Source organism: Canis lupus, chromosome 6 (assembly GCF_048164855.1).
Source record: "Canis lupus baileyi chromosome 6, mCanLup2.hap1, whole genome shotgun sequence".
Lineage (NCBI taxonomy): Eukaryota > Metazoa > Chordata > Mammalia > Carnivora > Canidae > Canis > Canis lupus.
The window spans coordinates 62,012,928-62,027,988 of NC_132843.1; the positions used below are offsets into that span (position 1 = coordinate 62,012,928).

Genomic DNA, 15,061 nt, shown 5'->3' on the forward strand with positions numbered 1-15,061 from the left:
TCTCTTATCTACCTGTCATCCTCCCTTTCTTTTAGAGATTCTCTATTTAATACTTATTGTTGCTCAGGCATTATTTCAACTATGTTGATACAGCTGGGGATATGGGTGAATCCACATCAGAAATTATTTCTCGGGGATCCCTGGGTGGCTCAATGGTTTAATACCTGATTTTGGCCCAGGGAGAGATCCTGAAGTCCCAGGATCGAGTCCCACATCGAGCTCCCTGCATGGAGCCTGCTTCTTCCTCTGCCTGTGTCTCTGCCTCTCTCTCTCATGAATAAATAAATAAAATCTTTAAAAAAAAATTATTTCTCTAGAGTAGTGATAAGAATAACAGATTGAATATAATCAAAAGGATTATTTACCTATTGGTTTAATAAAATGATCATACTCAGTAATTCTCTAATTGGATAGAAACTTCAGACTCTTGCCCTTGCTTTTTAAAAACTTGTGTTTGGAAAAACAAAACAAAATAACCCTTGTGTTTGATTTGAGACTAAAAGATACTTGAGGGGATCCCTGGGTGGCTCAGCGGTTGAGCGCCTGCCTTTGGCCCCGGGATGTGATCCTGGAGTCCCAGGATCAAGTCCCACATCAGGCTCCCTGCATGGAGCCTGCTTCTCCCTCTGCTTCTGCCTCTGCCTCTCTCTCTCTCTCTCTCTCTCTCTCTCTCTGTGTCTCTCATGAATAAATAAAATCTTTAAAAAGAAAAAAGAAGATACTTGATATATAAAAGGTACTTACTGATTTCTACCTCTGAAACTAATAGTATGTTATATGTTAACTGAATTTAAATAAAAATTTTTAAAAGTTAATTTAAAAAAGATACTAACTGGGAAAGTGGTAGACTTTAATAGAAATTTAAAATTCATTGCATAAAAAGAACTAAAGCACAAATAAACCATTAATACGTATTTTTTCAATTAAAATATGACTGGATCCTTAATATATGACTACTTTCATACTTTAAGAAAAATCATTCAGGGGGAAATGGGCAAAGGAATTTTAAAAAGCTGGAGAAGAAGCTTTACAAATGGTCAGTGGCAATATGAAGTGTTGCCCTAGTTCACTTCTAATCAGAGAAATGCAGATAAAACAATAAGGTAATTACTTTTCACCTCCCCATGTTAACATTGATTTCGTTCTCTTCCTTTTTTTTTTTTAATAGAATGATTTTCATTTCTGGCATGAGTGGCTTGAGATTGACACTTACAAATAAAAGCATATTGATTGTCATTGTCTTGCTGCAAAGCAGTTTGACAAAATGTTAAAAGTTTTAAGTAATTCCATGTCTAGGGCTTTTTCTTGAAAACTAAATTGAACCAATTTGATGCAGTGATAACCATCAAGATTATATTTTATGGCAGCAAAAAATTAGAAGTAAACTAAATGTCTTTTCTACAAAGCTTAAGTTAATAAGGACACTTCCAAGAGATAAATAGTGATATGGGAAACTTTTCATAAGCCTATGAAAAATAATTTTTTAAAATGTAAAATATAGTGTTGAAATTATAGGTGATTTTTAAACTTTTTGATGTATTAAGTTATAAGAGAAAGAAAACCAACGATTCTTAAGCTACAGCTAATGTTAAATACAGTGATAATTCTGTTTAAGTTCCTAAAATGATTAATCAATTCGATTTTTTTTAATTTAAACATATTCTGCTTTTCCTTTGCATGATAGAGCCAGTTTACAAGGACGAAAGAAGAATTAGAAGCTGAAAAAAGAGACTTAGTTAGAACCAATGAGAGACTATCTCAAGAACTTGAATATTTAACAGGTATGAAGAAATACTTTAGCTTCTAACTCCACTCTCCTTTCTTTCTCTTATAATAGGAATTAATCTGCAGTCCACTTCTCTTGCTTCTTTGTTGTAGCTCAGAATATAGTTCAATGTAATATCCTATTGTTTTTCCCATCCGTTTCTTTAAATCATTATCAAGGTTTTGAAGAATTGTCTAGACAATTATACACAAATGAAAAACATCTAGGGAATTATAATTTGGATCAAGGTTTATATACTAAGATACTATGATATTATTTATAATAGCAAATTAGAAACAGTTTAAGTGTTGATTTGTAGAGGCTGAACTCCTAATACAGACACACGTTTTCATATAACTTGTCCATAAATATTCAATATGTATAAGAACCTGAAAGGAAAGCTTTTATTTAAAAATATGGACTGAAGGAGTTAGGCAAGAATATAAGCTAGGCATGTATTTTCGCTGTTTTGAGTAGTTTTTATATGTATTACTGCTTTTTAACTTAACAAATGGCTATTTTTGAAATTCTAATAGATCTGTAGGTATATATCAGGAAAATCAATGTTAATTTGTATATTTAGCTTAAGATACTGCATTTAAAAATAAAATAACCAATATAATTTTCATGTTTGATTGGGTACGCAAACTTGGCTTATCATTTGTTAAAATTAAATTTTAACTAAGAGATAAACAAAGTTGTTGAGAACTACTTACTTTGTGTTAAATGCTTATATTTCAAGAGATGCATCTTCAATGTTTGGTTCCTCTGAGCATTAGTCATTATTTTCAAATTCTCTTCTGAATTTTCTAGAGGATTTTAAACGTCTCAATGAAAAACTTAAAGAAAGCAATGCCACAAAGGGTGATCTGCAGTTAAAATTGGATGAACTTCAAGCTTCTGATGTTTCTGTTAAAGCAAGTAACAATTCCTAATGCACAAAATGCAATTTTTGCTTAAAACTCATCTAAATTAAATTTTAAGTATAGGCAAATGTTCTATAAAGTAATTAAAAGCTGTGTTTTTGTTTAATGTCACGGAAACAATTAAACATTAAAGTCATTTTAATTGAACTGTTTGTGATATTTAAGTTTCTTAGAGTTCTTAATCTGTTTTCTGTTAAGAATGCATGCAAATATTTATTTCTGTTGTTAAGTTTCTGCTTTATGTTCTTTAACTGCAGGCAAGATCTTTTAGCTAACCGTGTATTGTCTTTAATTGAATGTTATTTTCTTGGATATTTTTAGTATAGAGAAAAACGTTTGGAGCAAGAAAAGGAGTTGTTACATAATCAGAATACATGGCTGAATACAGAGTTAAAAACCAAAACTGATGAACTCTTGGCTCTTGGCAGAGAAAAAGGAAATGAGATTCTAGAGCTTAAATGTAATCTTGAAAACAAAAAAGAAGAGGTAAGTTAGGAAAATTGTATTTTCATTTTGGTTAAAACTTAACATTTGTGTGCCAGTTTATGACAGAGGTATTCCATGATGAGGGGCACCTGGGTGGCTAGGTGGTTAAGCATCTGACTTCAGCTCAGGTCATGATCTTGGGGTCCTGGGATTGAACCTCGAGTCAGGAGCTATACTGCTGAGAAGGCAGTCTGCTTGTCCTTCTCTCCCTCTGGCCCTCCCCCAAATCCTGCAGACTCTATTCTCTCCCTCTCTGTCTCTCAAATAAATAAATAAAAACCTTAAAAAAAAATACACTCCATGGTGTACCAAAGTAAACATAATATTAGAAATGTGGGAGATGAAATTCATAAGCATGTGGTCTAGGAAATAAACCAATTGCATTTAAATAAATACTTTAAGGTATTTTTTGATGAATTTTGATACCATCTACTATCTTTTGATGTATCATTAAGATACATTTAAGAAGTGCTGATGAGTTTTGGGAGATAAATCCAAACGTGTTGTTTGTGAGGTATTTTCATTTTTTTAAATATATACATTTTATGTGAAATCCTTTATTTTGGATGTAGGACATTTCGCTTTCACTTGGCAGCTAAGCTTTATATCAAATTCATTTTAGTTGTTACAATATCCTCTCTCCACCCAACTCTTCTGTTTCTAGGTTTCTAGAATGGAAGAACAGATGAGTGGCTTGAAAACATCAAATGAGAATCTTCAAAAACATGTAGAAGAGCTGTTGACCAAACTGAAAGAGGTATAGATGACCACTTTAAAATTTCTCTTTTATAAAAATATTAAAGCATAATGAGGCGCTATTATTTTTTAAATGATTTCATGTTTTAATCTGTTTCTGGTACCATAAAATGGCCAGGACACTTTCATATGCTGTAGCTAGGCTAAAATGGCTAGATTCAGAAATGGCAGTTGTATGCTAGATCCAAAGTATTGTCTGAAAATAAATATGGTTAATTTTAATATCATCGAAGTATTATACTTTAAGATAAAAATATTAGTAATATTTTATCTTTAAGGTCATTCATCTTTATCCTGAAAACTGGTGTTAATTTTTACCTTTTTACAAATTGGATTTTTTCATTTTAACATTCATTGAGCTTTCAAAATTCAGTTCAGGGGGATCCCTGGGTGGCTCAACAGTTTAGTGCCTGCCTTTGGCCCAGGGCATGATCCTGGAGTCCCGGAATTGAGTCCCACATCAGGCTCCCTGCATGGAGCCTGCTTCTCCCTCTGCTTGTGTCTCTGCCTCTCTCTCTCATGAATAAATAAATAAAATCTTTAAAAACAAAAACAAAATTCAGTTCAAGCGAGATTGCTGTAATTGGGTCTTTTTTGCAGGCCAAGGAACAGCAGGCCAGTATGGAAGAGAAATTCCACAATGAGTTAAATGCTCACATAAAGCTCTCTAATCTATACAAGGTAAATGCCCAACTACACATTTTATTGTTCTAATACTGCATTTTTAGATGTCCAGTAACTTTTTAAGATTAAATTTTAGAGTGCTGCTGATGACTCCGAGGCAAAGAGCAATGAACTGACCCGAGCAGTGGATGAACTACACAAACTTTTGAAAGAAGCTGGAGAAGGTAAAATTTAATTATGGGAAGATTATTTTGTGTGTAGATTATTGGATTTAGAAATTAGACTGACCTTAATAGAGTTGAAATTTAGTATAGAAGAAAGATTCTTAGATTAAGAAACTTTGAATTTTATTTTCAACAGATAGGGTATTTGAAAATATAGATAATGTTTTTCAGAGTTTTTTTCATCTTATGTATGGTCTGGTTTCTATTTTTTTTTTTTTTTTTTTTTTTTTTAATGGTCTGGTTTCTAACAGGAAATTTTTCTTCCATTTGTGAAACATTTACTTTGATAAGTACATATGGGTTTATAGTTTGGGTATTCTCTTAATCCATATATAAGCCTCACTTTTTAGGTTAAAATCTGTATATTTTAAAATCTTTAATTTTCTTGTATTCTTTTTAGTATGTTTTTGGGTTTGGTGTTTGGTTTTTTGTTTTGTTTTGTTTGCTAGTATAAGTTGTCTATGTGATCTTTTCTAGTCATTTCTTATGTTCTAGCTAAAGATCAGAATAAAACCAAAGAGATACTAAGAGCCACTTTTTGACAATTTGAGTTCCCTAATTTTCCCCATGGATAAAAGATATCAAAAGGAGAAATAGATTCATTAGGCAAGAACATTTCAGGAATTAGAAGTAAATTTTCAGAGGGTAACTGGCAACCTTAGCCTGTTTAGAAATTCTGCTGAAGGGAAAAATAATGACTATGCTGTTACATTTTATAAACTCCCAAGATTTTAATAGTGTGTGGATATTCTGTCTTTAAAAATGTTTTTAGCCAATAAAGCAATACAAGATCATCTTTTAGAAGTGGAGGAATCTAAAGATCAAATGGAAAAAGAAATGCTTGAGAAAATTGGGAAATTGGAGAAGGAATTAGAGAATGCAAATGACCTGCTTTCTGCCACAAAACGTAAAGGTATGGATTGGAAGATGCTTATAAATGACTTGAACGAAATACAAGGACTTCCTACATCGTTCTTACTAATTTCCACTAATAGTATTTCTCTTGTGTTGTAGGAAACTCCATTGAGTTTTTTTTTAGTGTAAAATTAGTACTTATCTATATCTTTACCATATTGTCAAATACAAGTACCATTTGATCACGCATAATTGTGTGTCAATTTCCAGAACATTTTTAGCTACATTTAGCTAAAAGATTTTAGATGACAATTTGATGTCATATTTAAAATCTCAGGAATTTGTATGTAATGCTTAGTTGGTGTCATACTTGGAACACACTCATTTTGGAAAATATATTACTGGCTTTAGTGTGAAACATTACAGAAATAACACTAGATTTCTATATGTTGGTACAGGAGCCATATTATCTGAAGAAGAGCTTGCAGCTATGTCTCCTACTGCAGCAGCTGTGGCCAAGATAGTGAAACCTGGCATGAAATTAACTGAGGTCAGAATGGTATTAAATCTTATTATTTCCTTTCAGCAAAAGGAAATTTGCTGAAATGTGTAATGCTCAGAAAGATTATTCTTAAAATCATCTGATGATTAATGGATCATTGTAAGAGAAGCTTTCTTGGTCCCGGTTCTTCTAACATATAGTAAACATTTCCATCTTGTTTAAGTGCTAATAATGCATGTTTGTTACAAAGCTAATCAATGATATGCTTCTGTTATTATGCTTAGATTTGAAATGACCTCTCCTTTCCTTTCAGCTGTATAATGCTTATGTGGAAACTCAGGATCAGTTGCTTTTGGAGAAACTAGAGAATAAAAGAATTAACAAGTATCTAGATGAAATAGTGAAAGAAGTTGAAGCCAAAGCACCAATTTTGAAACGTCAGCGTGAGGAGTATGAGCGTGCACAGAAGGCTGTGGCAAGTTTATCTGTTAAGCTGGAACAAGCGATGAAGGTTGGTTCCTCTCTTAAATTTTAGCTGTGGGGAAAATACATATAAGAGATGATTTAGTAGGTAATTCTTAATTAGAATTAAAGTATTTGATGGGACACCTGGGTGGCTCAGTTGTTTAACCATCCAACTCTTGATTTTGTCTCAGGTGATGATCTCAGAGTCATGAGATCGAGCCCCACATTGGGTGCCATGCTGGCACGGAGCCTGCTTGAGATTTTCTCCCCCATTTCCTCCTTTCCCTCTCCCTGTCTGCATGTGTATGTGTGTGCAGTCCCTCACTCTCTCAAAAAAATAAAGTATTTGAGTTAGAAAAGGCTAATTCTTTTTGGTGATAGGGTAATTCAGCATTATTAAACACCTGTAGTCATGAAATGCTCTTATTTAGCTAAAAATATGGGAGCTTTTTCCATTTTTTAAGACATTAGAGATGTTTTCTATAGCATTCTATAGGGATGATGAATAGCCAACTCTCCTTGGGCTACTGTTCAAATTAAAATAACAATCTCTTTGTAGCAGAACTGTTGCAAATTTGTCATAGTCACTCTTTATCAGACAGTTCTGATAATCTGTCTAGAAATGGTAATGTTTAACCATAGAGAAGAACTCCTTTTTTTATAATATTTTACAACTTTGAAAGCTTTTGTATACATTATTTTGTTACTCTTTTGCAAGAAAATTCATAAATATCTTTTAAGATACCTTTTTACTAGATAATAACTTAAAAGAATATATTCATATAATTTTGCTTTTAGGATACAACTATTAATACTGCTGAAAAAAGTCAAGATATATTAAACAAGTTTTATTGAGAAAATTCAGTAACCTTTTGTATCTGCTGTTTGAAACTGATAAAAATTTTTTTCCTGGGAAAAAATAGTATAAATAAATTGCATCCCTAATTCAAACTGATTAAAATTTTATTACTGTTGCTATTACAGCTTAGATATCAGTTTAAATCCAGGTATATTAAATCTACTGGTCTTTTTCTCCCAGGTCATATGTTATCTAGCAGTCTTGCCTTGATAAAATGTTCCCTTTAAAAATCCACCCCTCCCCCTCAACCCTGTGGTTTGAAAAGAGGTCCCTTGGGTATAATTAGATCTTCTCCAGTTTCTCACAGTTGAGAGGGAGTGTTCCAGGCAAAACACAATTCTTAAAATTGTGCCCTTAAATACTTAGAGATGCTGGGATGCAGAACTTACCAAAGCACTGCATAAGCTTTATCTTTTTAACAGTCTTGTGACATTGGCTGCTCCTGCTTTATTTTTTTATTTTTTTAAATTTTTATTTATTTATGATAGTCACAGAGAGAGAAAGAGAGGCAGAGACACAGGCAGAGAGAGAAGCAGGCTCCATGCACTGGGAGCCCGATGTGGGAATCGATCCCGGGTCTCCAGGATCGCGCCCTAGGCCAAAGGCAGGCGCCAAACCACTGCGCCACCCAGGGATCCCTGCTCCTGCTTTAGAATTAATTCCCGAAGTCTTTTTTTATAAAATCAAGCCTTACACATTTTACCCAACATTTTTTACTTTGACGTTTGCTTTCATGTAAGTAGTGTAATATAATTGGCATTATACTATAGTCCTTTATTTTCGTTTTAGTAACACAGCTTTAGAGAATATTTCTGTGACATCGTTTGATATACACTATTAATTTGGTATGGCTGTAAGATCATAATTTACAGTTAATATGGAGGGATAGCAAATTCTCCATTGTTTGCATGTCGTGATAATGATAAAGCAGTACTTAAGATACTAAGGTATATGTGTGTTCATATTTGTAGAGAATTACTCTTCAGTAACTACTGTATTATAAATAGACTTCTAATTTATCAGTTGACTATGTTATACAAGCACTGTATATTTTTTATTATTTATATAACTGCTTCATTTGTATAGATCTTAGAAGGAAATGTAGAATTTTCACTTTAATTTACATTTTAAAGGAGATTCAGCGATTACAGGAAGACACTGATAAAGCTAACAAACATTCATCTGTGCTTGAAAGAGACAATCAAAGAATGGAAATACAAATAAAAGATCTTTCACAACAGGTTAGAATTTTTTGTTTCTTTTCCTATTTTTTTTTTTTTTCCCAGACTACCCAATAATGTTTAAGTCTGTTTACAGGTATGTATGTAAGAATTACTGCATACGAAATTCTCGTTAGGAATAAGACTCTAGTGAATTATAGCCTGGTCGTTGTTTTTTGTTTTTTTAATAGCCCTTCTTTTTTTGTATGTGTGTGTGTGTTTGATAAATATTCAAATTTTAGGTAAATGAAATAATTCAAGGATAAATAAAAGTCTTCTATCCCTGCCCAAGTCCCAGAGTAGAACCAGCATTAACAGACTGGTGTATATTCTTTCAGGTCTTTATATATACACATGTATACATATATACATATATATGTGTAGGTACGTATATGTGTATACACACGTATATATATACACAAACCCGTGAGCATTCATGAACATATGTAAGTATCCATTGTTTTTACTAGAATAAAGTCATATATACATTACTCAGCCACTTTTTTTTCCCAAGTGAACAAGTCAGGAAATGTAGATCTATTTTATACATATATTTTAATCTCATTTTTGTGTGTGGGTTTATACAGCATACTACACACACATAAAAACTTCATATGAATGGAAATAAATCTGTTTTTCATACTGGTCTTCTGCCCCACCAAATAATACATACATAAGCACACAAATATAAGCAAAAACATGTACAGGTATATATTTCTTTGTGTTTTATTTAGTCAGTATTTTACAAAAGTAGAGCTATAGAATAGAGAATTGGTGTTTTTTTTTTTTTTTAAATAACAGCCCTTATTACACACTTTTATAGAAATGAAAAATAATTTTTCCCACTAAAATTTTTTAGGTTTTAATATCTAAAACAAAAATAATTTTTTAAAAATAATGCTAACTGATGTTGTTCATAAAGTAATATTTTCACTTGAAAATTTTTATTCTAAACATTTCCAGAATCAACATCAATACTATTTGGTAACATTAAAACTTTGTTTTTAGATTAGAGTGCTTTTGATGGAACTTGAAGAAGCAAGGGGCAATCATGTAATTCGTGATGAGGAAGTAAGCTCTGCTGATATAAGTAGTTCATCGGAAGTAATATCACAGCATCTAGTATCTTATAGAAACATTGAAGAGCTTCAGCAGCAAAATCAACGTCTCTTAGTGGCCCTTAGGGAACTTGGGGAAACCAGAGAAAGAGAGGAACAAGAAACAACTTCATCCAAGTAAGCAGTTGACTATCTTGGTTTGTTTAGCAAATATTTATTGAAAATTTCTTATATGTCTTTAATCGGGCTGTATACTAGGAATATGGTGACTTAGGAGAAAAAAAAAAACTGAGCAACAATACAAAAAAAACATTTTATTCTCCGGTATCTCAATTTGTGGGTGAGATTGATCCTAAGAATAAAATAGATAAGTATCATGAAAAAAAAAAAAAAAAAATAAGTAGATCATTTTAGTTCAGTGTGATTAGTGCTATAACAAATATAAGCCTATTGTGGGAGCCTAGATCTAGCCTGGGTTTTAGGGAACAGACGAGGCTTTGTGGAGAAGATAATGTAGGAATTACTCAAGCAGAGTAATGAATTTTTCCCAAAAAAGTGGTGCTAAGGAAAGAGCAATAATTATGAAAGTAAGAAGACTGGGGTGTTTGGACTGAGTGGAATCAGTTTGATTTTTGCAAACAGATTTTTCAGATAACTTTGGTGAGTACCTGAGTTCTGTTTGGTGGAAGTTTCAAAAGTAGATCTTAAAATACTTAGCAGATGATAGAAAGGATAAAAGAGACAAAAATATTATCCTAATGATGTGACAAATGGTAGAATGTTTATTAGTTTATAGTAGAAATTATAACTGCCTCTCATTCTCCGTTATGTGAAATAGACTAATTTCCTTTTCTACAGAATTGCTGAGCTTCAGCTAAAACTTGAGAATGCCCTCACTGAATTAGAACAACTCCGTGAGTCACGACAACATCAAATGCAGCTTGTTGATTCTATAGTTCGTCAGCGTGATATGTACCGTATTTTGTTGTCACAAAGAGGAGTTGCCATTCCTTTACAACGTAAGTTTTTATATGTTATCCTAAAAAATTCTAAGTTGTTTTGGGAAATTTTTTTAAAATGTATATTATAGAATAGATCTTACAACATAAGTACTGTCCACTCTACTGAATGGTAAGTTCAAATTTAACTACCATATATGATTGATTATTACATCACCAATCCTAAAACATACAGTTATTTTAGATCTAAGAAAAAAGAAATGCTGACCATTGCTGAAAAATATGCATCTTAGAGTCCATAAGTTACTATGTTTATATATTTTTAGGTATAATTGACATACAATATGCTTTTAGTTTCAGGTATACCTCAAAGCGATTTGACATTTCCATACAACAGGAAATAACTCTCCAAAAAGTCTGGTTACACTTTGTCACTGTGCAGTTACCACATGTCACTAACCATATTCCCATGCCGTACATTACATGTCCATGACCTTTTAATTACGTTTTGTTTTAACATTTCATCTGCAAATGTTGTCTCTAGCCAAAAACCAAAAGTTTTTTTTTTTTTCCAAAATAGTTTTAATAAGGTGGTTAGTAGATTCCTTCTTTTATAATTCTTTTATAATCTCTATAATCTTACCATTTCATTTGAATAAGTCTAACTTACTTATTTTGGTAGTGATAAATGTTATATCATTCTTTTTACGTTTCTGAAGCTTCAAGCTTAGAGGATATTTCTCTTGCATCAACTCCGAAACGTTCAAGTACATCTCAGACTGCTTCCACTCCTGCTCCAGTACCTGTAATTGAGTCAGCAGAGGCCATAGAAGCCAAGGCTGCCCTTAAACAGGTAAGACCCCACACCATTACACCTATATCTTGGATTAGGTTCTTGGAGAACACAGGTTGTCATGTTTCAATAATTTCTCCAATATTTAGTTGCAGGAGATTTTTGAGAATTACAAAAAAGAAAAGGCAGATAATGAAAAAATACAAAATGAACAGCTCGAGAAACTTCAGGATCAAATTACAGATTTGCGATCACAAAACACCAAAATTTCTACACAACTAGATTTTGCTTCTAAACGGTAAATTTTCTGTTGTTCAAAAAGTAATAGTCTAAATAAATATTCTAAACTTCAATATTTAAATAAGTCAAATTCAAGGACTAATTTGCAGGATTGTTACTTATTTGTGGACCATATTTATTCCAGGATGAGAAGCTGTGGAGGTTTAATTTTTCAGTATTGCTTTATGATTTTCTTAGGCATTCCTCAGGAGTCCAGGTAGTTATTTGATAAGTTGAAGTTGATGTGAGGAATGTTGTTAGTTTTCCTTCTTAAGATTCAAGGATCTACTGCTTCTGAAGGACTTAATTATTTATAAATGCATCAGAGAATGAGGCATGTGAGTAAATTTCATTCAGCTTTCCCTAAAAAAGAAGCAAGTGCTAGATAATTTTAGGAAAATTTACTTTTTTGGTCATTTATAAAGGGATTACAGTACATCCCATTTTATAGTTACCAGTTAATCCATTGAATACTCATTAGTTTAGCAAGTTACAACAAAATTTATTTCTATGTATACTACATGATAAAAAGCTGTTTTTTAAGGATATGGTGGGTAGTTTCCTCCATATAGTCCAACAATGTGATACTCTACGTAAAAGCACTTTTTTTTTCTCCTATGCTAATAGTTGTAGCCAGCCATTTTGTAAGTTTTCAAGCACATAGAAATTAGGAAGAATTATAGAGGCCAAAAGGATCTGGAAAACTCCCTCTCTAACCATGCATAAATATCTTAAATTGCATACTGTGTCATGGTGAATGTTTGATATATCAACATTATTGGTATTATTTTGAATGTGATTAAACTTCTTATAAAGGAATTAGCTTTAAAAGTTAATTCAGCATGAAATTAGATTTAAAGCTTATTTATAAAATTTAAATTTCACTATTAAATTTGGAGTTGAGGGTTTTACATTATTATACAAACTACTTTTTTCATATTGTTACTCATGTGAAATTAAGCTATTATGAAGCTCTTTAAGAAACTAAGCTAGGGGGCACCTGGGTGGCTCAGTTGTTAAGTATCTCCAGCTCAGGTATGATCCTGGGGTCCTGGGCTCCATCGGGCTCTCTGCTCAGTGAGGGAATCTGCTTCTCCTCCTCTCTCTCCCCCTGCTTGTCCGTGCACTCTCTCGCTTGAAAGTAAATAAATAAAATCTTTTTAAATAACAGAAAGGGGGGACTAAGCTAGAATATAGTATTTCAGTTGCTTATAGAATTACTTTTATCTTGTATTAAGTTATGAAATGCTACAAGATAACGTTGAAGGATATCGTCGAGAAATCACATCTCTACATGAGAGAAATCAGAAACTCACCGCAACAACTCAAAAGCAGGAACAGATCATCAATACAATGACACAAGATTTGAGAGGAGCAAATGAAAAGCTAGCTGTTGCAGAAGTGAGACCAATTTCCTTCATCTGACTTGCATTATAAATTGCATTTGACATTTGCTTTTTAGTTATTAGTTTAACTGTATGATACAGATGTTTGACAGATATGTAGATTTCAAGTATCATTACGTGGTTTCCAAATATCCAATTGTGCATCAATCCAGTGGTTGTTTCTATCAAAACTAAACGAGGAAAAGTTTGGTTTTTTTGGATTAAGATTTCCTGACAAGTCTTCCATTTCATATTAAATTTATAAGTCACTATTTCTCCAGTTATAACAAGGAAAAGAATATTGTATTCATTCTTGCTCATTCCTGATAAAAGATAATATGAAAATTTTATTAGCATTAAGTTACATTGCTGAATTTCAATATGTATACAAATGCCTGTTAGAAATGGACAGTACTTTCAATTGAACTCTGGATTCTTAATGATGAATTTTTATATTTCTACTTTTTATAAAGTTACCACACAACTTTTTGATCATATTTGTGAGCAAGGTGCAGCTGTTCCCCATTTTATCTTTTGAGAAACACTCAAAAGTTAAGTGATTTCCTGTTTAGGATAGTTGTGAGAGATGGGTTGGTTGAGACTTTTAAACCTAGGTTTTCTAATTCTTTTGGCTGCATTCTTTGATTTTTATGCACTCCCACTCATTTGTGGGGATGGAGGTATCACTTTTTCAAACTGGTGGAGTAAGTTTTATGATTGCTTATTTATGATTTATTGTGTAAATGTGAATACTTTGAGGATATTTTCAGAGCAAGCTCCCAAATCTTTTGAGACTCGGAGGGTCCTCTTTATGAGGAAAAAAAAAGTTGAAATAAGTCAGTCAGCATTCTCAGATACTTAGAAGCCAAGCTGGGATTATAAAACTTGTATAATTTAGTAGTATTGAAGGCATGATGATAGCAAATTTTGCAATTTTGTTGCTTTTACTCTGTTGTAGATATATTTTTTTTAATCTGATTTGTTAAGAGTAAAGATATCATAAATATTTGTGGTAATTGCAGGATCTTTTCATTTGATATGATACTCCCAATAATTTTTCCTTCATATTTCAACACATGAAACTTAAAGAATTATAAATTCTTCTATAATGAAGAGATGTTATCTCTAATTAGCATTAAGAAATACATAGTAATGAAGGATCATTTTAATTATATATAATGGTATTACTGCATTTAACACATTATTTTCCAGCATCTCTTTCTTTTACTTGTATTTGCCTCAAGGTAAGAGCAGAAAACTTGAAAAAGGAAAAGGAAATGCTTAAATTGTCAGAAGTCCGTCTTTCTCAGCAAAGAGAGTCTTTATTAGCTGAACAAAGAGGACAAAACTTGCTGCTGACTAATCTTCAAACAATTCAGGTAACCAGATAAAAACACTTATAGAAAAAAATTTTCAAAGTTAAATTTAAGTAGTTTAAAGTAAATGTAAAAGTAAAGTAGTAATGTATCCTCATGGGCTCTTAGAAAATTTTTCTGTCACTTTTATCACATTATGATGATAATTGCATTTTGAGGTTTATTAGGACATGTCAATATTCTAAATAAAACCTTGAAACAGAACTGATTGAAACTGTGCAGTTGGCAGTTTTCATCCTCATATATATTTACAGAGTCCTGTGTAGTTTGTTTTTAAGATTAAATTTTTGGTTTTTAATTTTTCTTTTAAAACTTTAGGAAATCTGAATGACTATTGTCATATGTTTGTATTTTTGCTTTATTAAACAGATACTTTAATATGAAAAATGCTTAAAGACGTTCTTGGTTATAGACTTTAACTCATGTTGAAGTGGATTGTAATCCTGTAATTTTCTGTAGCCTTTAATTTTCTTTGTGTTGCTTTTTTTTTTTTCACTTTTTTCTTAAGCATAACCAAAAATCTTTTTTT

At 32.1% G+C, this 15,061-nt stretch overlaps 1 protein-coding gene across 2 annotated transcripts in view; it reads left to right on the plus strand.

Moving 5' to 3' along the window:
* TPR (translocated promoter region, nuclear basket protein) overlaps positions 1–15,061 on the plus strand; it is a 66,073-nt gene that overhangs the window by 5,366 nt on the left and 45,646 nt on the right. For both annotated transcript variants that reach the window (XM_072830855.1, XM_072830856.1), the window contains exons 5-20: positions 1,685–1,781; positions 2,579–2,682; positions 3,013–3,177; positions 3,842–3,934; positions 4,534–4,614; positions 4,694–4,781; positions 5,554–5,694; positions 6,095–6,186; positions 6,452–6,649; positions 8,596–8,703; positions 9,691–9,917; positions 10,599–10,759; positions 11,419–11,552; positions 11,642–11,790; positions 13,010–13,172; positions 14,401–14,535. In XM_072830855.1, coding sequence (XP_072686956.1) covers positions 1,685–1,781; positions 2,579–2,682; positions 3,013–3,177; positions 3,842–3,934; positions 4,534–4,614; positions 4,694–4,781; positions 5,554–5,694; positions 6,095–6,186; positions 6,452–6,649; positions 8,596–8,703; positions 9,691–9,917; positions 10,599–10,759; positions 11,419–11,552; positions 11,642–11,790; positions 13,010–13,172; positions 14,401–14,535 — 2,136 coding nt within the window. The remainder of the gene's footprint in view (positions 1–1,684; positions 1,782–2,578; positions 2,683–3,012; positions 3,178–3,841; positions 3,935–4,533; positions 4,615–4,693; positions 4,782–5,553; positions 5,695–6,094; positions 6,187–6,451; positions 6,650–8,595; positions 8,704–9,690; positions 9,918–10,598; positions 10,760–11,418; positions 11,553–11,641; positions 11,791–13,009; positions 13,173–14,400; positions 14,536–15,061) is intronic.